We start from the raw sequence: 25,091 nt of genomic DNA on the forward strand, positions 1-25,091 counted from the left end.
TCAACCAATAAATTCTTTGCAACTATTCCAAAATCTATAAAATCTAAACATTAAGATAGGGAATGTCCTACTTGGAATACCATATGTAGCCCTGCTGTAGTTTAATTGTAACATGCTCCCATAGTCTCCTGTAGGTGACTATTTGGTCCTCAGCTCATAGTTCTGTTTGGATAGGCTGAAGAAACTTTAGGAGGAGTTGGAAACTCACAGGAGGAAGTAGGTCACTGAAAAAGTAACAACCCAGTCCCACATCCTATTGACCTCCTACTTCCTCGCTGTGATGCAGTGTGATCAGCTCTGTTCCTCTTCCAGCTGCTATGCCTTTCCCACCACGATGAACTCTACTTTGTGGAAGAATATGCCAAAATAAATTCATTCCTTCTGCCAATTGTTTATGGTCAGGTATTTGTTTCCAGCAACAATAAAGTAACTGTTACTGGGACATTTTCAAGGTACCTTTTAGACCTGTTAGAGAGAGTGGGAGGATGAAAGTGATGGATAAATAAAACTAACTTGTGCCTGTTCAAAGTGATTTAATAGTGTTTTTTTATATTCATTATTAATAAAACTGAGGAAGAAGTATTGCTTTAACATTTTAAGTACATTCAAAAAAACTTGTAATTCACTCCTTCTAATTCCCTGTATTAGGAATCTTACAAGAAGGCCAATCCATCCATACCTCAAAGGACAGAGTGGGTGGTAGAAAATATATGCTTGTAATTGCCAAATTTACGTGTGGAACAGAGATGAACCAGAGAATTACAGGCCAATAAACCTGAATTCAATTTAGAGAAAGAAATGGAAAACATATGTAATTGCTCAGATAACAATCCTTGAGGAAATTCTATAGCCATGGTTTCCAAAAATGGTTTGACCGCATTAAAATCATATAAAAGGAAGAGAGCCATTTTTCAAAATGTACTCAGCAGTTGTACCTTAATCCTACTAAAAGTGACCCTTAGATGAAGAGTCAACACTTTATAAAACTAATGCAGGTGTCCCATCTGTACAGTGAAGTGTGAGACCCATATTTCTATGGTTCAGAGGAAAGGTGACAATAAAAATGTGTGTACAAAAAAAAATTGGGCTGGAGAGATAGCTATGTATTTAAGGTGTTGGCTAATGACTGGGGTTTGATTTCCCCAGTACCCACATAAATGCAAATGCTCAAAGTGATGCATGCATCTGGAGTTTGTTTGCAGGGTGTGGAGGTCCTGAAACGTCAATTCTCTCTGTCTGTCTCTCATCTCTATCTCTCTCTGCTTGTAAATAAATAAACAAAATATATTAAAAAATTAAAATCAAAGCCAGTATTGGTGGTCAATGTCTTTAATCCTAGGATTTGGGAGGCAGAGGTAGGAGATTTGCTGTGAGTTTGAGGCCAGCCTGAGACTATATAGTGAATTCCAGATTATCTCCGGGCTACAGCAAGACCCTACTTCAAAAACCAAATAATAATTATTATGATGATGATGATTATAAATTATTAAAACATAAATAAAAATAAACATTGCTAGTTATAAACTTAGTGTCATTTGGTGAGTAGCTACAAAAATGTTACATACATCACTTTTTTTAAAATTTTTTATTTATTTATTTGAGAGTGACAGACACAGAGAGAAAGACAGATAGAGGGAGAGAGAGAGAATTGGCGCGCCAGGGCTTCCAGCCTCTGCAAATGAACTCCAGACGCGTGCGCCCACTTGTGCATCTGGCTAACGTGGGACCTGGGGAACCGAGCCTCAAACCGGGGTTCTTAGGCTTCACAGGCAAGCGCTTAACCGCTAAGCCATCTCTCCAGCCCCACTTTTTAAATATTTTACCTCATATATGCTACATGGTGAGCATACAATTTGAAAAACCTTATTACATTAAAAATGATCATAATTTTAAATTGAGCTTAAGAACAACATTAAATATACACTATCTCTAGCTTTATAACTTATAACTTGATTAGTAGAAATCCAGTATTTTCCTTTTGAGAGTAAATCTATGAAGACTACCTGTCAGAACAACAACAACAAAAACAACAACAACAACAACAAAAACACAGAGAGACTGTTCCATGGTAGAAAGTTGCAATACACAGAAGAAATAAAAAGTATAACCTTGCTTGCCTACATGCTGAAACTATACTCACATCTGTTTCTAATTTAAGAAAACTATATAAGAAACATATGATATTCTCATAGCTGATGCTTTCTTCTCACAAAGTGAATGTATATGACCTTCATGATTTCACTTATCCATTGGTACTAATCTTGAAGCACACATACTCCGGTAATAGTCCAGCATCCTGGGATGTGGCTTGGCTTGACCAGTAGACACAGATGCATCCCTTTGATAACAGTGCACCTAGAAACCTATTAACAAACTGGAACTCCCAACTAGACTGAATGTCCCATTCACCCCACTTCAAAAAACTAAATAAACTTCCCCTCCTTGAGTGACCATAAAAACTCCCATTTAGTAGTCAGTTTCTATAAATATGTTCTAAGATACTCCAGGATTGGAGACAGAGAGCCACCCAGAACAGACTGGTTTGGAGGATATACACAACAGGAAAAATTATGTCTTATAAGTGAAATTTTGAGGGAAAATCTTCAATTTTACCATCTCATGTCTATGCATAATCAGATTTATATAAGACTTAAATCAGATGGTTCATAGGAAAGGACTTCTGCAGAAGATAAAAGGTAATATATCCTAAACCTGTCATTCAAACCAGAGAACAAACTAAACTACATTTTCTAGCTACTAGGTCTTTCTTACCTTAAAATTCATGAAGACAAGGCTCAGGCAGTTATCACTTAGGAAGCCCACTGCCCCTTTTGGTAATGTAGTACCACTTTGCTTGTAATAAAGCTTTTTTCTGTTTCACTTTTGTGTGTTTCATTTTCTAATTCTTTGATAAGATTACAAAACCTGGAGAAATGCAGAGACCACCAGCAACAATATGTTTAAATTAAAATACAACAAGTAAAATATTATATCTCAAAATTTTATAATGAATAGCAGTATAGTATTTCTTGATCCTTTATCTGGAGCCTTTTTGAAAGCATGGATCCCAAAGTGAAAGACTTGTGAGAACTAAACATCTGTTTCTCTTACCTACTTCCTTCTTACCCTCAACAAACAGTACTGAATGAAGTTAAACCCAAATGTCCCTATCATATAAAACCTCTCCAGATCTTTACAAAAGCATGTAATCACCTGTGGTAGTTTGAATAGATAGCCTCCAATATATTCAGTGTGTTATTAGCTTACAGTTTGGATCTGTAGCACCTAGCTAGAGGAGGTGTGGAGGTTGGTTTGCAATTCCAGTCAAAAAATATGCAAAGTGCCTAAGTTCCTCCTGGAGTTCCTGAAGTGTGCTGTGGCTTTTGGCTTGTGGCTCCTCTCTCTCTGCTTGGATCTGTGAAAGCAGGGCCAGCTTCTTCTGCCATTATGGAACTTCCTCAGGACCCATAAGTTTCAATAAATATCCTTCCTCCATAACTGTGTCTGGTTTGGAAGTTCATCTCAGTGAACCTGAAGCTGTTTACTACACCACTTCAGAACATTGGATTGCTAAGAATTCAACAATAATCCACATGATTATTGTTACTAAGGTGATTAACATATCTTTAGGACATTCATAAGGCATACTTGTCATAAGACCTGGGAAGGGTAAAACATGCTAGTCAACTGCATTTCAGAAAACAGTCATGAACTTATGCTCAAAGCCTTTCCTCTCTAATGTTCTACAAATAAGTCCATAAGAAGTGGGTAAATGGTAGCCTGTATTACAAATGTCAGAATTCAAAAGCATGGTCAATTATTTCCTATTTCAATGTCACATCTGCATTCCTAACAACACAGTGAGAGCCCGAACTTCTAATGTTTGTGTATCTTAACAACTGGGCACAATCTGAAATGAATATTTATATTGATTAAGCTTCTATCACTTTCCTTGTAACATAAAAGTCTGCTATATGAGAAAATATTCACATTTAAACAGTTTCAAAAGGTGGACCACTTGCAAGTTATATCTCAGGAAACGAGTGGCCAATATTTTTAATGGAATAAACAATCATACTTGAAGAGAGAAATTAAAAATACATTCCATCAGCTGGGTATGGTGGCACACACCTTTAATCCCAGCACTCGGGAGGCAGAGGTAGGAGGATCACTGAGAGTTTGAGGCCAACCTGAGACTACAGAGTGAATTCCAGGTCAGCTCGGGCTAGAGTGGGACCCTACCTCCAAAAACAAAACAAAACAAAAATAATAATAATTCAATCAATTTTATAGGAAAAAAAAAACTGTAATGTGAGCTGGAAAGATGAGCACCTAAGGTACTTGCCTGTCAAGCCTAAAAACAGACATTCAGATCCCCAGTACCCACATAAAGCCAGATATGCAAAGTGATGCATGCATCTGGAGTTTGTTTGCAGTGACTAGAGGCCCTGGCATGACCATTCTCTATCTCTCCATACTGCCTCTTTTTTTTTTTTCCTGTGAATAAATAAATAAACATATAAATAAATTAAAACAGAAACTGTAATGGGAATCATGTTTAAACTTCTGTTTGATATACTGTAAAATTAAAACCCTCTATATTAAAATATTCTCCAATAATTATTAGACATAAACAACATATTCATCCCTTTAAACTCTCACTGTCAGAAAATGAGAGGGGAAGAGGAGAGGGGAGGGAAGGGAAAGGAAAATTAGCTGTTGATGTCTCGGATACTGAGGAGTGGCTAGTCATGAAACTGCAATGACAATTCTATAAGACAATGAAACAGAATCAGTCACAAACACAAAATATAAATTCAAAGGAATGATCTATGCAAATATCATGAAGAGGAATAATAGACTTTACAAATTTCTCTATATATTTTTAAAAGCAAGAAAGATAGTAAGTCTATAGATTAATGTTTGAAGAAGTATCATATAAATCTTTATTATGGCTTTATATTAATTCATGAAAATGTAATAAATCATTTACTCTTCCTTGCACAAGATCAATATCTTCCTTCATTTTAAGCCTCCCTTGATAAAAGACTAAGTTTACCTCATACATCCTCCATCCAATAACTCTAAATCAGGCAGTATCTCCTAGTGATACCTAAAGACATGGAAGAAATCCTTTCTCTTGTTCCCTCAATATCCTCTTTTGCAACCCTCCTTCTCTCTGTTTTATAACCACAACAAATCTTACATGCAAGATCTACAAAGTAGAACCATAGAATTTCAGTGTCTGATCTTCTTTAGAATTCCTTGGTAGCAAGCAAATAGTGAAATAGTGCTGCTTTCCTTTCTATATGCCTGGAATTTACTTACTGCAAAGTTCTTTTTTTTTTTTTTTCTTTCTTTCTTTCTTTTTTTTAGTGAACTAAAGTAAGAACTCATGCACATGAGAAAGAATTAGTGCACCTCTAGCCACTGCAATTGAACTCCAGACACATGTGCCATCTTGTACACATGTGCAACCTTGTGTGCTTGCATTACTTTATGTGTCTGGCTTATGTGGGACCTGGAGAGCTGAACATGGGTCCTTAGGCTTCATAGGCAAGTTCCTTAACAGCTAAACAATCTCTCCACCTCCCCCCCAACTTTTTTTAAAGATAAAATGCTAAGGCCTACATAAAATCCCAATTCATTTCAAAAGCTCTTTCAATGTATACATATTTAATGTACACACACAATATATATATATATATATATATATATATATATATATATATATATAAACATATATATATATATATCAATATTACATGAAGAGTACATAGTTAGAAACCTGTTTAATTGTAACATAATATTTAAATTTAAACAAAGTTGAAACAAATATGTTCTCATTTAATAGTGCCTAGAACTGAGAAGACTGAATCACAACTACAACACAAGATTATCTTTGCTACTGAGAAAAATATCTCCAAAAATATTATCTGAAGCAAATTAAATTCATCATAGTTTGAAATCAGAAAAATAATGAAATACATCTTTTTACTCTTGATCTTTTTGCTCCATCAAAATTGGCTTTTAGGAAACACAGTAATGAATTCACACATCATATTCTAATGACTAAGCCTTTATGGCTTCTCTAAGTATTTTTAACATATACAGACAAGTGTTCAAACAATTAGAACAACATTCATTAGTTACAACAGCTCTATGTTGATTTCTGAGACTTGATCAATGATATGAGAGCAAAATGCTCATCTTTTCTTAAATACTTGAGCATTTATAGACCTCACAAGAAGATTAGAATCAGAAGTCCATTTTCTATTCTGGTTTCTGCCATCAATTTTTCTTGTTCTTCTTGGGACATTATGTTTTAGAAGTTTTAGTAATTTTTAGACTATGAATTAAGTATATAATAATTCATCCTTACACTCAGATCTCTGATTTAAAAAAGAAAACTGTAAGAAAAAGCATATTACCAGCACTATGACCTCACATTATTATATAACACCTTCCAAAAACACAATTGGAAGAAAATAAATGACTTATTTCCCTGTCTTAAGGAAAAATGCATAAAAGAAATCCCCACTTATTATTTGAGCCCAACAATAAGCCTGTGCACCCTGAGGTTTGCTCAATCACACCAGATAAAAATTATACTTCCTTTTTCTAATTTCTGGCTTTTTTTAAAGACACATACTTTTTAAGACATGTATTATTGGCTGGCATTGGATTCCCAAGGTAGCTTTAGATGATCTTTTTATCCTCCTGATTCCACTTCCTGGGTGTTGGAATTACTGTTGTACACTACCATACCTGCATGTGTTTCTGGGAATCAAAGCCAGGGCCTTATTCTTGTTAGGCAATTACTTTACTGAGGTAACCTGAGCCCACTGTCTTTTATCATAAACCCTGTGTTGTGCTCGACACTGGCACTTCACTGCTATGCTTGTGAAACTTATCCAGAGAATAACAACCCTAAAGCACAGGCACATTGCAATCCTAACTTATCCAACAGTATGGAGATAATGGCAGACAAAAGGAAATTAGAAAAATGATAGTAATAACAAATATGTGTGCAAGAAGACACTGACAGAGGTAGTGAGAGAAGAAGGGAAAACAAATAAAAAAATAAGCTCAAAAAGAGAAAGCAAAGGGACTGGGGAAATGGCTTAGTGGGTTACAGCATTGGCCTGTGAAGCCTGAGGACCCAGGTTCAACTACCTAGGACCCACGTAAGTCAGATGCATAAGGGGGCACATGTGTCTGGAGTTTGTATGTAGTGGCCAGAGGCCCTGGCATGCGGATTATCTCTTCCTCTCTACCTGTCTCTTTCTCATAAATAAAATATTTTTTTTTTAAAAAAAGAGAAAGCAAGAATCAATTCATCTATTTTAGACATCTGTTTTGATGTCTGTCCAATACACCATTTTTAGTTTGTAAGGAAAACACTCCTTTCCTCTCACTTCATGACTATATGATCTGCCATTCCTGTTTTCCATAAATGCCCACCAACTACAATAACAGGTAGTGATCTAATATGTGCTACTCAGAGAGTTGATCCAGAATTTTACATAGTCAACCCTGAAGTAAATACATGGAAGCATAGAAAGTTATTCTCTCCCAGAAAAAGGACAAAAAAAAAAAAAAAAGATTGCCACTTGAAAGGGAACCCCATGCCCCAAGAAAAAAGCCTGCAACTAAAGAGAATGAAGCAGGAAGCATGGATGGACTAAAACAGAATTTTCTGCAATTGCAGAGGTTTGCACAACTGGCCAGAACCTTTCTCCACCTTCCAAACCATCTGTGAACTATATTCATATTTTCCTACAGACCTCCTCTTCTGCTTTGAGATGGTTACAATGACTTTTTGTTCCATGATATCAACAGTTCTGAATGAAAATCTTAAATAAAATGCCATAAATCAATTTAAAAAATAATCTATTTCTTGTTTCATTCAGTAAACATTTTTCTTTTCTCTTTTGTCACTGGGATCATCACAGAGATACCCCAATAAGTATGTCAGGAATTCAAACTTCAAAGAAACAACTAGGAAATTAAAAAAAAAATAAACAATATAGTAATAAATAGAAAAATGGGTAATATAGTACCCAAAATCATATTTTTATGATATTTATAATATTATTTCTTCACTCTCAATGTACCACTGAGTGGTATTCTGCACTTGCCCTCTCATCATACATGCTAATTTAAAGGCAGTACAAAAAAAGTGTTAAATTATCCTGGAAAAAATGACTACATTTTAATTCCTTCTGTAGTTAATGATTGACAACTGAAAACAAAAGTGCCTTCATTTCCCTTAATGTCACAATAAAATTTATGCATAATGTCCACAAAATTACTTTATTCTGCAAAAATTAGACAATCATACAAAAGAATGAATTAGGTAAAAATAAGAGGCACAATTATTTTTAGATATGACCACCTGCCAGACTATGATGGGAATCAACATGATGACCAGTGAGGTGACTATTGGGAATATATAAATGATTTTTAAAAAATAAATGGCACATGGTAAATACAGAAAAACTTCCTATTCTCCAAAAATAAAAAAAGGTACAATTCCAATCTACAGAAACATTTTTATAAAATCAGTAGGCCAAATTATATTAAGAAATAAGCTGAAGTATGTGTGAAAATTAGTATATGATGAAAGAAGAAATTAAATCAGTGAAAATAAAATAGAATGACTAATCATTCTGAAATCTTCTCTTTTCCAGACATCCACATTTCTCCCATGAAAGCGTACTTCCAAGCACTTTGACTTTGGCAATACTATGTGACCAACTTGCTTTTTATGCAACTGAATCTGATTAAAGAAATGGTTTTAGTTACAAGACTAAGACTTAAGAGACATCAAACATGACTATCCTCTGTCATGCTTCATCATCACTATGGAAACATGTTCCAGTTTAACACTGGCTCCAGAAGCATATTTGTACATATATATGCAGCAGCATAGGCCTAGCCATGCAGGGGAGACAGAGGCAGCTTGGGCCACTCATCCATCCACGACATCAGTGGATCCTCTGTAATAAACAATATAGTAAAAAATATCACATAATACATGGTACTGAAGGATCTGTTTAAATAACTTGTAAAATTATTTAGATTCCAATTTCATTGTCAACACGAAAATATTTCACATAGATCAATTTTTATAGAAAAATGGAAGAAGTGAACTTTTTAAGTTTTGAAATGCTGATGTTGGATGGAACATGACATTTAAAAAACTGATAATATGAATTATTAACATATAACAACATGGTAACAAAGTCAAAATATAAACAAGTTCATCTTACTACATGCAATAAGGTTAAACTTCCCAGATTCCTATGAAGCTCTTATAACCAGTAAGAGAAGATAAGGAATGGTAGGAAAAGGAAGCTTATACAATAATAACTGCAATATTCTAAAATGTATATATAATGTCCAATATCAGCATTAATTCAAATTTATATATATTTTCAATTTTTATGTGTCAGATTAGGAAATGGAAAATTCTAGAAAATAGATATGGAATGGAGTATGTTGAAGCACCATTGATATTCAGTAATTGCTATAGTTTGGAAGTGGTGTTTGGCTGGATTGACTAAACTTATGAATATAACCCTTAATATAGCAATTCCAACTTCATACATTTTATTTATTAAATAAACATATATGCTTAAATAAACACACTGCATCACCGTTGTAATATAAACATCACTTTAAATAACCTATTTGAGTTTTCAAAAAGACGATATAATGTCATTTTGTAAGTATTAATACAAAAATATTTGCCAAAGTATATTGCTCTATTAAAATATATAAAGCAGTGTCTAAAGCGGAGTATGGAAGGATGGAGAAAGGGGAGGAGGTGCTGAGGGACAGAAGGGAAGAATGATTTGTGTGTGTGCATGCGTGTGCCAGTGCTCACACACTGATATTTGTGTATTAATGCACGTTACTGATAGCCTAACTTTTTTGTTTGTTTGCTTTTTTGAGATAGGGTCTCACTGTGCCCCGGGCTGACCTGAAAATCACTATGTAGTCTCAGGGTGGCCTCAAACTCACAGCGATCCTCCTACCTCTGCCTCCCACCGCACCCAGTTGACAGCCTGACTTTTAATACTATCAAAGTAACAAGTAAATATTGACAATATATTGCCACTCCAAGATAGGCTAAAAAACTTAAGAGAAAACAGAAGGTGTCACTAAACCCTCACACCTCTGAATCTGGTCAAACCCATTCATTCCTCTGGAGCATATCTAGTGAGTTCTCCCCTCCCCTTTGCATGGCAGTGTTCAGTTCATGGAATAACAGAAGTGGCCAAGACACATAAACTGGCTCAAGAGGAAGCTATAATTTACTATAAGAAACAGATTGAATCTATTACACAAACACCCACAAAACAGATTATTTACAAAGGAATTTAATTGACTATGATAATCCAAATTTAATCATATGTTACAGGCAAGCAGAAAAAAAAATAGGTTCCTTTTAATTTTCTCCCCACAAATATAGATTTGGTCTACAGGGTTCTGAAGATAGGAACATCAAACCTCAACAGCACAAGGAAGCAAAAGAAATTTGTACCTGCTTCTTAGTGCTCGGACACAAAGTTCAGCAAGGAATGATGATTTAATGGATTTCAACAGTGATATGAATAGTAATAGTATGTCTTTTGCCTTACCTGCAGATGGTAGTACCTCAATTTGAAGCAAAAATACTCTGATTGCAATTATGACAAAATTATCCTTTAAAAAGTAAGCATAGAAGATTATGTATGCAAAATGAGGCATTACCTAGTGGGGGGTGAAAGAGATTTGAATTAGGCCTGAGAATGCTTATGCTGAACAGACCTGTAAACGGGTAGAAATGAAATGGGGGCGCTAAGGATTTAGATATTTTGGTATACACAGCAAGCAAAAAGAATTCAATAGAGTGGCTAGAACATTTTTCACAGTTTGGATAAGGAACCTGTGGGTGTCATAAAACTTCCAATATCTCGTGGGCAAAACTACTTTAGTAAGATGTTACTTGCATTTTCACTCTCATTCACTGGCAACTGCACATTTAGTTGACCTCCTGTATTAATTACTTATATTACTGCTTTAACAAAATCTGACAAGAAGCATTGTAAGGAAATGTTTACTTCAGTTGCCAGTTCAAGGGGATACAGCCCATCAAGTTGGAAAGGAATGGTGGCAGAGGTGTAAAGTAGGTGGTCACTTAAATGCACAGTCAGGAAGCAATGACGACTGCTGGGACTGAATGAAAGTGCAAGAATAGTGACGCCCACATTTTGGCAGATTCTTCCCACCTGAACTTACCTAACTGAGAAACTCATTCACGGACCGGCTCACAGTTTCAGCTCTTACATGACTCTAGATTCCACCAAGATTAACAAGGTAGATTAACCATCATACCTATTTTGTAATACGATCTGTGCAACTGCAGAAGCAGATACAAAGAGGTAATTTATTTTCTTAAGCAAGATAGTAAATTATCTGAAAAAAAATTATAAAACAATGTTCCTATTAAGAATTTAGTAAAATTTACTTTTTATGAAATGTTATTGATAATAATGAGAAATTTATTGTCATTCTATGTCTATAGTATTGTGGGGTGTGTGTGTGTTTGAGGTATATGTATGTGTGCATGTAGTGATGTGGCATCTCATGAGCATGCATTTGGAGGCCAGAGTACATTGGGTATCCCCCTACCTCATTCACCAGCCTGTTACATCTTAATACACAGTCTCCAATTGATTCTGGAATTTTCTGCCTTTGATACCCAGTATTTCTCCAGTATTATCTCCAACAGGAGTAGGGTTACAAACATGCATGGACATGAGAAGTATTGTCATCATTTTAAATGAGTTTCTAAATCAATATTTTAAATTTTCTCATATATTTCTAATAAAATAAATACAGTCACATATATACCATATATAATTTCTTTGTTTTTTATCCCCCCATAATTCTTAGGAGTATATAGACTCCTTTGCTAGTTAATGAAGAACAAAAGTTGAATATTAATCTATGAAGCAAGAGCTCCTCTGACATTAAGAGGGCTTGAAGACTGGAATAGCAGATCCAAGAGGACAGGCCTTCAAAATTAGGCTTTAGTAAAGTACACAGAAGAAGCGAAAAGACTGATGATGTATTGAGATACAGGAAATGAGGCCAATGACCAGAAGTCATGAGTGAGGGGTAGGATGCTTAATGGTTGCCCTCTAGCCTTCATGTTAAATCCACTTCATAGAGATACCAGTAAATGTTAGCAACATTGATGGGGAGATTCTGGGAAGAAACCAGATCAGAACATCTTTTTGGATCAGAACATCTTTTTGTTGTGAGGTTGTAAGATCAGGCTGTTAGAACACAGGCAGGCCAAGAAGGATGCAGACCCAAAACAAAATGTGGCATTGTCTTCTAAGAGTACTTTATACCATAGGAATCCCTTACCCAACTGTTGCAGTTACATTTAGGCTACTGAGGAAAACACCAGACCAGAAGCAGCTTATGGGAGGAAAAGTTTTATTTTAAGCTTAGAGATTCCAGGGGAATTTTCACCATGGTATAAAAAAGGTAGCTCACTTCTGCATATAACCATGGCAGAGAGACAGCTACCAGTGCAAGCAAGCAAGAAGGGAGCTAAAGCTGGCTCTCTACACACCTAGTAGAGCTGGAATTAAGATCTGCCCCAAGCAACATACGTCCTCCAGCAGGGCTCAACTTGCTGCAGACTAGAAAGCTTAATCTTAATCAAAAATGCCTCAGGCTATATTAGGCATGCATTTAAATGCAAACCAACAAAGCAACCTAAAGCCAAGCCTTCCCTGGTCAATAAAAGGTTATAGTGAGGTATTGATTTCTAAGAAACAGTGTCATAAAGATTAAGCTATTCTTTTCCATCTTTAATTTGTGCAACAGAATATTTAAAATTATCAGCCAATATCATTAGATTGGTTACTATATAGTAAAAACTCTATTAGATATTCAACATGCTTTTTTAACATGTATGTTGAATTAGGCTGAAGCTACAGTAAGTAGTACACATTTAAACAGTACTTTGAACTTTTACAGGTCTAAATAGTTCTCTGCTTTTCTTTCATAGTTAAAGGACATTTTCAGTGAGTATAGAATTCTAAGTTGACTTTTTGTTGTTTTTATTTTGTTTACTCCTTGCAGAATTTGTGGCAAGAAATCTCCTTTCTGTAGTTCATAATGCATACAGTGTCTCTTTGTTTCTTGCTTTTTAAGATTCATCATCCATTTCACCCACAAGAAGATGCAATCACACACACACACACACACACACACACACACACACACACACACACACAGACTTAAGAGTTGTTTTGATCTATAAATTTGTATGATTTCTACCAAGTTAGAAATAGTGCCATGATTTCTGCTTCTCCTAGTACTCAAACTACATGTACTTTAGAGACCTGTATACTCAGCTCATGTTTAAATTTTCTTGGCTTATGCTTAAATATTCTTTTCTCTGTGTGTCTTACTATCGATTATTTATACTGCAGTGATCTCATGTTCAGTAAGTTTTCTTCAATAACATCTAATCTTCCATTAATTTCAAGTTTATTTTTCTTCTCACTCATTACAGTTTTTCTCTCTAAAAGTTTAATTTGCACCTTTAAAAAATAAGTTGGGTGTGGTGGAACATGCCTTTAATCCACTCAGAAGGCAGAGGTAGGAGGATCACCATGAGTTTGAGGCCACCCTGAGACTACATAGTGAATTCCAGGTCAGCCTGGGCTAGAGTGAGACCCTGCCTTGAAAAACCAAAAAATAAAAAAAAAAAATACTTTCTAAATGTCAACTTTTGGACATTAGTAATATAGTTAAAATTGATTAATGTTATTATTTTCCTATTTTAATACGTCATTTCCAGGTCAGGTTGCATATGCTGAACTTTGGGGGCTGGAGAGATGGCTTACCAGTTACAGTGCTTACCAATGAAGCCTAAGAACCCAGGTTGAATTCCCTAGTACCCATGTAAGCCAGAGGCACAATGTGACTCAAGTATCTGGAGTTTGTTTGCAGTGGCTAGAGGCCCTGGCATGCCCATTATCTCTCACTCTTTCTTAAATAAATAAATACTGAATTTCTTCTTCACTAGAGATTGTTTTTGTTTTTTTTTTTAATATTCTTTTGATGCTTGATAATTTTTACTGGATGGCAGATATTTATATATTTTATTACTTTAAGTTTCAAGATATTTCTATATTTCAATAAATACCATTGAGCTTGGTGGTTTTTAATTCACTCTCAAAATAATTGATCTCGCCACATATTTTTATGATTTGTTAAGCAGAGCTACCTAGTACTCCTGTGTTCTGGATTAATTAATACTAGGATATTATTTTTTTTAACATGTTTAAATCTTCTAGGCTGGTGATGGTGGTAGCTGTAGCAAATCAGGCACTATCCCCAGTTCATCATGCACTCTGGGCACTGTTCCCTCCGTTCCTTTCTGTGCTTCTTTTCTACCCCCCAGCAGCTACTTCATAGGAAAGTACAGATCAGTTCTTCACTTCACACAGTCTAAAGCCCTCGCACATTATAAAGACTGTCTCAAAAGGCTGGGAGGTAGATGTTGAATAAATGTTTAACCTGGTGAATTTTATAAAACTATTAAGAGGTTTACCACTGTTAGTTGGCTTATACATGGACTACCTTCAAAAGGTGAAATAATTCATTAGATGAATTATATAAGCTGCATGCAGGAACACTCTTAAGGACTGATGATACATACTTTGTACATCTATTGGTCAACAACCAACTTGGAATTTCAGTTCTCTGTATAATGAGGCATTGACAAAATATCAGGCCCTTTGCCAAAAGTGGGGATGTACCTAGTGACTATTTCAAGCATCAAGTCGATGCCTATGAAAGTTCCATTGTCTTTATAACTAGTTTATAAAATAATACATCTGCTTCTTTGTAGGTTTTCCTCAATAGATGCAAACTCTAAATATAGCAAATGCCAGAACCAAAGTATTTGCCAGCCTATAAACACACATACACACACACACACACACACACACACACACACACACACACACACACACACCATTCCAAGTAAAGCACCAAAACACTGGCTGTGATATAAATTTTATGTACATTTTCTGGAACACTCAATAATTTTAATCATAGAACATTATCAAATCCTCCTATATCCTTTGAATATCATAGTTCATAGTAAAGTATATTATCTATTATGAGTAAAATATTATATTTAAGCTGTGCGTGTGGTGCACGCCTTTACTCCCAGCACGCTCCAGGTCCCACATCAGCCAGAGACGCAAGTGACACAAGCACACAAGTTCTCACATGCTTACAAGGTGGCACAAACATCTGGAGTTTGATTCCTTTGTTTGGAAGCCCAGTTGTGCCAATTCTTTGTCACACACAATCATTTTTTAAAAAAGGAAAGTCTGTTGGGCTTGCCTCAAAACAAAATTAAAAATTTTAATTTAAAAAAAGAAAAAAAAAAACAAGTGAAGGGGAATCAACTGTTTCTTTTCAGGAACCTGGAAATTAATTCTCACCTTTATTGACTTCTTAGGGCCCTCTGGGGTCTATGCCTGATCACACGTGGGCACGGGGAATACACCTCTGCATGCACATGTGCCTTAATAATATGCAGAATACACCAAACATACTGCACACACACAATGTATGTACATGGAAGATGAAAGAATGTGGCAAATTCTATACCTCATCACCAGTGACTAGAGGAACTGAAACTCAATCTATTCTTACAAAGGTCAATGCCTGCATTGTACAACTGCGAGACCTGAGCTACAGACAAGCAGTAAGAATCATGGATTTATTACAGGTTAGGACTATTTAAGTAATCATGAATCCTCCATCGAGTAACTAATTACACGAAATCCATCACACAAGAGCAAGCAATACACTTTGCTATATTATAAACAGCTATAAAATTTTACTTGCAACTGGTAGTTCTTGAATTCTGCATGTTATCAGGACCCTAGAAACCACTAGGCATACATGTCTTTCTATAACCTGCTTGAATTTGCTCAAATTTGTTTGCACTTAACAGAATATGGCAGACATGGTTTTCCATGTATTTTTCTCAACTTGTAACCTGGAATTCTGCTGCAATATTCTTAAAATATTAGGGTCCTTGGGAACATAACTAAAGAATCAGGTGGACCATGTGAAGAAATGGCCTGAAAGCTATTTACAGTAAAGAAGGAATGAATACACAGAGGATGCAATTCAAAACCAAAGATAATATCTAACCATTCTAAATAAGAAGAAGCTACTAACACATTACAGGCATTTAGCTGTAAAAAGTTCCTATGCATAGACATGTCTACTGATAGCTCTTCAAGTTTGAAAACACAGTCCTGGACTTTATTGGTATCGTGTCAGGAACATGATACTTGGAGACATGAAATGCCATTCTTCAAAGTATCTAGTTTCTTCTCAAAGAAGGTTTACTCTGCACTTCACTTTGGTGTGGGTGAAACAAACCCTATGAAATTCTATCTCATTGAATAGTTTATAGTGATATGATAGCTGTCCCTCCTGAGAACGTCTGCCCATGGGAACTCAGCTTATTTCATTTATCCACACCTCACATAACTGACTTGCTAAAAATAAAAATTAAAAAATGATGTTTGTGAATAGGCTATGATATCTTAGTTAGGTGGAATTCTCTAATGCATTGGTCAATGTCTTTTAATCCCTCCCTTCTGCTCTATAATAATAATCTTATTACTTTACTTGTAAGTAATGTACATTACTTGTAAGTAATGTAAAAATCTGTTTAAATTGAAATGTCATGAACTTTCTATTTAAATAATGTTGTTCAACAATTTTGAGTATGATTTCTTGGATATTTAAAAAGAATGGGTACAAAATGTGTTCCAAAATCTGCATTCATTGTAGAGTTTTCATTTGATAAATTACTAAAAAACATTTTAAAATGCCAATATGTAAATTTAAATAACATTCATGAGTGTGTAGAGTTGTATCTTTGCTACAGATATTATAAAAATAAAGTTCATCACAATTCTGTTTTGTAAGACCAACATTTCATTGATCATATTTGTATAAAGAGCCACAACATGAGTACATACAGGTACTACAATGTAGTGTTTGACACAGTCCACAACTAAAAGAAAATATAAGCAGTCCTGCATTGTAACATTCTTTATCATACTGTCATGTTCAGAACTTTTACTCTCCAGTGATGTGCTAATTTCCTTCTCAGTTCAAGAAATTTGAAATCCCTGGTGTCACATGGGAAACGGCTGCTAGTTAACTTAGCTTTATTCATTGGTGTCTCCAAACTTCACTATGGTTAGCTGTGGGGCATTTTCAAAACATCCCATAGCATCTTTCATTTTAAACCAAGTTCTTCCAAGCCATTGTAGTCCTTAGTCGACAGCTCAATTGCTCCCTCTAGCCTCTTTTTATATACTGCACCCAAAGGTTACATTTAATCAAAAGTTAGGAGCTGTAGTGAGACCAAGCTCACTTTCTACTGCTTAGGCTTTTGTTATTCAGTTCACCAAGCAATCTACAAATCCCAACTAAACGAGAAGAAGGATTCTAACAGGATTCGTGAGACTCAGATGGAATATCCATTCTGCAGGCTAAACGACAAGAAGCAGCAATTGGGTTTAGATTCATGAGTAACCTCAAAAAATCAATGAATAAATTTAGTGAAAAAAAGCAAAAGAAATTTTGCTCGTAAGGCACTATTTGCATAGTTTCTTACCATTTATAGTTTTACTATGTAATTTCTTGTTGGTTGTATAGGCTGTATACTTTGTTAAATATGTATAATTTAATTTTTATTAAATATGTGATGAGGAACACAAAAACAACTCTCAAATCATGTGTCAAAATTAGTTCTAACAATAGGCAAATGCACCTGGTATGACCACTTTACTTCCCTACAAAATGTGTGGATATTTGGATGATAGATAGATAAATTATTTATTTATAGATAGATAGATAGATAGATAGATAGGCAGACTGACAGATAAGTGATAATCAGTTTTGTGAGATCCCCTGTAAAACTCATCTAAAACTAACTTTGAATTTCCAATTGCCCCTTTTACACTTGAAGTACCATATTTAGATGATTTATATGCAGTTATTTTCAAAATAACACTAAGCCATGTTTTAAATAATGATTTTATAGTTTGCTACCTTGGCCAAAAGTTGATTTTAAATTTACTTATCATTTGAAGTCAGTGCTTGTACTACCCAGAGGAAGTCTGGAATCATTTCCAAAATGAAACTCTAGATAGTAACACATGTAACATATAAGTGGCACATCTTGTATTCTCTCAAGGCAATCATTTCAGATAAAATATATGATCTATGTTTGTGATATCAGTTGACCCCAAGTTTAGTGGATAAACATCTCCCACAACCCTTGAATATACTAAGACATAGGCTAACTACAATAAAACTTCTAATTTAGAAATTAAAATTACCTTAGTGGTGATTTATTTTTCCTTTAATTTTATTGTTTTTACATATTTGACATTTTCACCAAGTCAAAATGTATTTTGATCTTATTATACCTGGTTATCTTCTCTTATGTCCCTCCTGTTAACATGTTTCTTCTCCATTAATCTCCGTATTACTTTCATGACTTTTTTAACATGTTGCATTAAATTAGAGCTGCTTGCAGGATCAAGGATGAAATGTTATTTACTGTGGAATGGGAAACCTACCAGTAGCTTCACCATTGATGTCATGAGATTCCATTAGCTACTTGCAGAGGTCTGGGGTCACATATATTCTTCCCCAACTGATAACATATTGACAGCCTCAATTGTGTACAGGGAACTATTTATAGATGATATAAACTCATGAGTGTAGTGGCCATATTGTATCCAGAAGTCAGCATTTTGCAGCCTTCTTCCTCTTTTCTTTACAGATAAATACATTAAATAAGTTATCTATGTTCAAATCTTGGCTAGTGCTAAGGCCAGAGTTCAAGTGCACTTCCTGTGACCTCTATGCTCCAGCTTCCCTGACACTGTGTGACTAGCTACCTTGCCTTTCCCAAGGCTACATGAAAATGATTTTGCTAACCTTGCTGTAGAATGTATGCTTCTGTCCATTTGAATTAATATTATATAAATTTAAAAAATTGCATCATATTTTAAATTAGTTGTAGAACAAAAATATGGTCTATGGCATGTATTAGATCTTAGTGGAAACACTGAACTGATCTCTGTCATATATTTAACCTTGGCCCTACTATAGAGTGGAAGCCCTTGACTGAAATATGTACTGGATCTTATCCCTAGTATAGAGAGCAAGCCCATTATTCTGTAGCCTATTGCAATGCAGATCCACTGAATTATAAAGGCTTATTTATTTTTAAGGGATTTTTTTTTAAATGAACATATTTCAGCTAACCCTCCCCTGTCATAGAAGGTGTGAGCTGAACTTGACATTCTATGATAGTAACAGATGACAAGACAAAATGAGACAAAATGTGAAAGCCACATTCCTGAACTAAACTGTCTAAGAAAAGCCCACGGGAAGGAAATGTACTGATGTCAGCTTGATGGATTTTCAGTACATTACACTTTTAAAAAAATCAGAGAAGTTATTTAAATAATATCTTTCTAGACCAGCTGATACGTCCTAACCTGGTAGACTGTTATGTAATTTGATACCATTATGTCAATTCTATCTGCATTAACATTGACACTTTTTTTTAATAATAATGACATATAAAGCATACTGTGCTTAACCATGTAAAACTGTGTCATAAACTTTAAACATATGTAGATGATAGATAGATGATAGGCAGATAGATAGACAGATCAATAGATAATAGATGAAACATGCTCATCTAATCATCAATACAGGCTGATAAGGTAGATATCAGTACCCTCATCTCACAAATATGTTAATTAATGCTCACAATGAGCAACTTGTGTGAAAAAAAGGAATGGAATGAGATAGAATTGGATTCACAGATATGTTTTAAAAATTCAGTGGAAAGTACCAAAAATTAATATATTCATTTTGAAATTCACATGCTAAAGGGCCAGAAAGTCCCTAAAGAAGCATGAAGAAAGAAATTTGCAATGAAAAAATCAGCACACTAAGTCTAATATCCCATACACTTTGTCAGGAAAAGCTTCTCATTGGTCATCTGCAAATATTTTGAACAGATACATTGTAAATAGGTGGGGTAGGTCAATGAGTGAAAGAAATTTACATGAAACAACTGATTAATCCAGCTTCATAAAAAAGTAAGCCACTGAACATGTACATTTCATTTTTCTAATAAGAGCCAGATACCATGAATAAGAAAAACCAGAAGCTTTGCATCTTCCCCTTTAAGTTGATTTCAAAGATAGGAAAGCTGCTTTCAACAAAACTTGAGACAGAGGAACCAGAAAAAGAAAAATCCACCAACATGGAGAGTTATGGACTAGATGCTGCTCCCAGTGGAGTTTTCAGTGAAATAGCAGGAGAGCAAGCCTGCTTGATGGGAGTGCCTTTGCAAGAGTTTCCCAAATGACTCTCGATCTGGGCAAAATCTGTCTAGGAAACTCTAACAGAGAAAAGCAGAGTCAAGGTAGAATTAGGTGCACCTTCACACTGCCAAGGTTTCTGGTCTTCTTGCTAATGGCTTTAACCCTTAAAAGTATTTTAAAAGGCCAGTGTATTTGGTATATTGTACTTTGCCTACAACTTTACAGTAGATAAAAACCTTTATGAATTAATCACATGAACACTGTTGCTCATACGTTATCAATCAGCCTTTACATCTACACTACAGCATTATCAGATGTTTTGAGTAGAGTTCTTAATGCCAAGAGGTAAAATGTGAGCACATGAGCAAATGAAATAACATGTCTTGATTATTTAAGCAAGTAGAGAACAAACAGTTTTTTTTTTAAGTGTATCAATATAGAGTATGTTAAAACTTGTACAATATAAATACACTTATTTATGAAATTTCTCATGATAAAGTATTGCCAATCTCACATGTGGCACACAGCTGCACAAAGCAAACTTTGACATTTAAGGTAGATCCAGACAAATATGTCAAATATGCACAAATCCTCTACCAGTTACATAAACACATTTCATGAAAATGTAGAAAATGGTTCCAATCACCATTCATAATATTTTTCATGAAAGATCCATTTGGGATATAGAAACTCTCTTCTTTGTTTAATTAGGGGTAAGAAAATCAAGTTTTGTTTCCCGAAGTTTTATTTGTCACCAAACCATTATCATTGTCATATATTCTGCTACATGCAGCACTCAGCTTTATTTGTTTTAAGTTTATCATGAAACTGGCTTTAAATGCTTTTGTTCTTACTGTAAATTGGTGTTATTGGATAAAAATCAATTAAATATGTCCTTCACACTTTTAATATTTGACAAATTATCCAAAGTTGTGCTATTACCATCATAAGCAGTGATTTTTTTTTTCAAATTTTATGACAAAAATGTTTGTTGTATAACCCCAAAATAAGTACCAGCTCAAAACCTTTAGATCAAAATACCTATATTAGGGACAGATGATTTTAAGAAGTAGAAACTTAATCATAATTCCCTGTTAGTAATTTAGTTGCTTTTGACCAATGAACTCCTCTGATTTGGATTGCTATCCAATGACAGCTTGTTTTAACTTTTAGTTAATATTATCAATGTAAATCCTATGCAATGGGGGAATTATTACACACTGGAAGCACCTCTGCTTTAAAAGGGATCAAATTTACTGAGCAACAATTATCTGTGGTCATGCTTTGACAATGTAAGGACAGGTGATGTACTTTGGATCGCCCTACCCATGATGTCTGTTTCTAGCTTTATGAGATGTCCTTTATTTATTAAAATATAAAAGAAGGGGAGCAGAAGGAAAACAAAAGAATCCAATGCCTTCATAATATGCTTTCATAAGCATACCACAAAAGTTTTCTCCCATTCAGAAAACTGATATTTCCAAATGTTTATTATCTTTAAAATCACCAAGAAAGAGTTAAGATGAATTCCTCTATTCCCTTCCTCCAGAGGGAAAAATACATGGTTTTAAACCTTAAATCATACAGATGAAAAGTACAGGAAGACCACAAAATGTTAAGTTCTGTGATGAATAAAGCAGTGTAATCTTAGCTGTCAGCATAAAAAGCATCCCTCTGGAGCTTTGTTCCAACTATAATAACTTTTGGTATACTTACTAGAAAAAAATATGATTATATGAACTTCATGCATGATGGATACTATTACTGTTTAAGATTATTGTTGAGAAGCAATTAAAGCAGGCATTTTCAGTGTCTGTGTTTTGCACCCAGTAATAAGGAACATAATATGTGCCTCTTCTGAGGTGGAATTAATGAAATTTTCTTCCCATGTGCGTTTTCTGCCAGATAAAAATGTAATAAAAGTGAATCAGGTATAAATACATGTCATAAAACATCTTGTCATTGTCCTTTTAGATATTTTGGTTTTACTAGAAGCTACTCTTATAATTAAAAAAAATCAAGTGAAAAGCATTTGTATTTAATGAAAAAGTAGTATTTAAGAAAAGAAGTATTTAAGAACATAGAAAATTATTTTGAAATAATAGATTATGAAACAAAATCTATGAATCATAAGAAAATTCCCTTTAAGTGAAGTTTAAGATCTCAGAGGGCAGAGGACTCTTTAATCTGTCACAGTTCCATCTTTGCAATAATCATGGATGAAACAACTTTAATACTTTCAAAATGGGACAGCAACTCCACTTTCTTCCCTTTTTCACATAAACATTGTAGAACATGAAGAGATAATGGGATCCAAAAGTTAAATCCTTTTAGTAACACAACTTTGTCCTTTTCCTGCATATAACAGTATCTTATTCAAAGGAGTTCTAATATAAAGAAATTCCATCTGATTTCTGTTTATCCCAACAAACACACAATATTCATCCAAACACTTACTATTCTAGAAGAAATCAGACTGTCAAAGCAAGTAGCTATCAATCCAGCTCAGCTTCCCATAGGAAGCAAGACCCAGAGCAGCATTTCCTCTAACCACTTCCTCCACACCCACCACCACCATCTCCTCCACCATCAAGTAGAAGCAACAGGCCCTCTTTATAGCATTGTAAATAACAGCTTGCCATGTCCCTTCCTTTAGGCCATGAACGAACTATTCCTTCACTCCAACATTGAATTATCTCTGTATTTAAATGTTAGTACCAAAATCCATCTGTGACATGTTATTTCAAGAGTTCACATTTGCCATCAAGAAAAATCTGGACGTTCAGCTTCTTTCCATTTTTGTTTTCCAGGAATAAAATTAAAATGTGCTTTACAAAGGGTTAAACTTTTTTGATTTCATACTCAGTTTTGTGTGCGTGTGTATGTGTGTCTGTGTGTATATGCATGCACATGTAACATATTCCTATTTAATGTCTGCAAACTTCTTCAACTCATGAGATGATGGCTCATACTTCTCCAAATACTTTGTGTCTCTGTCCCTCGCTCACTGCATGGAATCCTGAGAGCAGCTTATGTAAACACAGACTCAGAATGTGCCTCACACATGGCATTATTACATACACTCTGTTTATAAATTGGTTACATGAAGCATGTTCAAATCCTGTGCAACAGGTCCTGCTATTGTGTAAAAACATGCTCCCAACAACATGACTGGGGGCATTATTATATCAACAACATAAGAAAAAATAATTCCATCCTTTCTTACAGATTTGATCATAATCCTTCTGAGACATAGAAGCCATAAGTGCTAATCAAGAGAAGTAAAATTTACCCAGATCTTCCCACAGTCTTTGTGTCCACTTTGAGGGTCATGGAAGTGTGAGGTACTCTGTCACTACCCAGGTGTGTATGGCTCCCATTGATCTACTGCACATGGCCGGCTGTAGTGTTGGCTTGATGACAAGGAGAGCACTTTGGCAGAGGTCTGACAAGTCCCTATCCTTAAGTTCCCTTTTGCTTTGTGCTATCTGTTCCTGGAGCTATCACAGTAAAACAAATGACAACCTAAGACCTCTCAGTTTTGCCATGACAGTGTGAAATCAAATTAAAAACACACGTCGGAACTATTACAGGGGGTCACGTTTATTTTAAGTTGCGGAGGGGGGGACACTTAAAAGAGATGGATTTCCTGTCCTCTGTAGATCTTCTTTCAATGTATTAAGTTATACCTAAATGAGAAAGACCTGTCTACTCAAGTGTCTTGTCACGAATAATGTTATTAAACATATCTGGTATTCCCACGCTTTTCTCCTCTTTGATTTTAGCCTCCTTTGTTAAGAATCAACCGCAGGGAGAAATATTTCAGGAACAATACCCAGGCGGCACACGATGCCAGGCCATCAATTCTGTTTACTGAGCAACAACTCAAGCTTCCTCGCTAAGATACTCTTTTGCTCTATGTAGAGCTTCTGCTCTTCCCTGGGTAAGCAGCACTGACCCGCTATAATTGTGTCTTTGAGCGCGCAGCATCGTGCTTTGTGCTGCTGGGGATAACGGATTGTTGGTCTCCAGGCATCCATCACCTAAAACACTGGGAAACTCAACAAGGGTTTCGATGACTGGCTGGGAAGAAACAATGTGCTCTGAGCCACAAGGATCCGAGGAGTGAAACGTTTCAAGGAGCAGCCCAGACAAGGGGAAAGGACTTGAAGCCCTGCACTCTTACCTCCACATTGAAATACTGCTCCGTTCCGCAGACTGTAGCACATACAATCCAAACCAAGGTTTGCAAGAAAAACACCCTCGAATGATACACGAAATCCAACCGTCTTCCAGGGCTGACTGTGAGTAAGATCATAGTGAACTGTGCTTCAATGGATAGACAAGCTCCCCTTCGTTTTCTCCCTTTTCCCAATCCCTCCCTCCCTCGTTTCCTTTAAAAAAAAAAAAAAAAAAAAGTCCTCAGGGTGGGTGGGTGGGTACGGCTCGCAGGTTCACCCACACCCGGGCCACAGGAGGATATGGCCCGGTACTTGGCAGCCTGGGAGAAGCCGCGGCGGCGAGGCAGGCTCAGCAGCAGCTGGCGATCACCATCCTCCGGGCTCCGTCACCCGGAACGCGGCGCCCAAGTTCACCGGCGGATCGGAC

General features: G+C 35.5%; 1 protein-coding gene across 2 annotated transcripts in view; it reads right to left on the minus strand.

Moving 5' to 3' along the window:
* The window catches only part of Mmp16 (matrix metallopeptidase 16), a 306,078-nt gene extending 281,216 nt beyond the window's left edge, over positions 1-24,862 (minus strand). For both annotated transcript variants that reach the window (XM_045144394.1, XM_004656918.2), the window contains exon 1: positions 24,670-24,862. In XM_045144394.1, coding sequence (XP_045000329.1) covers positions 24,670-24,801 — 132 coding nt within the window. In that variant the 5' untranslated portion in view covers positions 24,802-24,862. The remainder of the gene's footprint in view (positions 1-24,669) is intronic.
* Between the last annotated feature and the right edge of the window lie 229 nt (positions 24,863-25,091).

This window comes from Jaculus jaculus, chromosome 2 (genome assembly GCF_020740685.1).
Source record: "Jaculus jaculus isolate mJacJac1 chromosome 2, mJacJac1.mat.Y.cur, whole genome shotgun sequence".
Lineage (NCBI taxonomy): Eukaryota > Metazoa > Chordata > Mammalia > Rodentia > Dipodidae > Jaculus > Jaculus jaculus.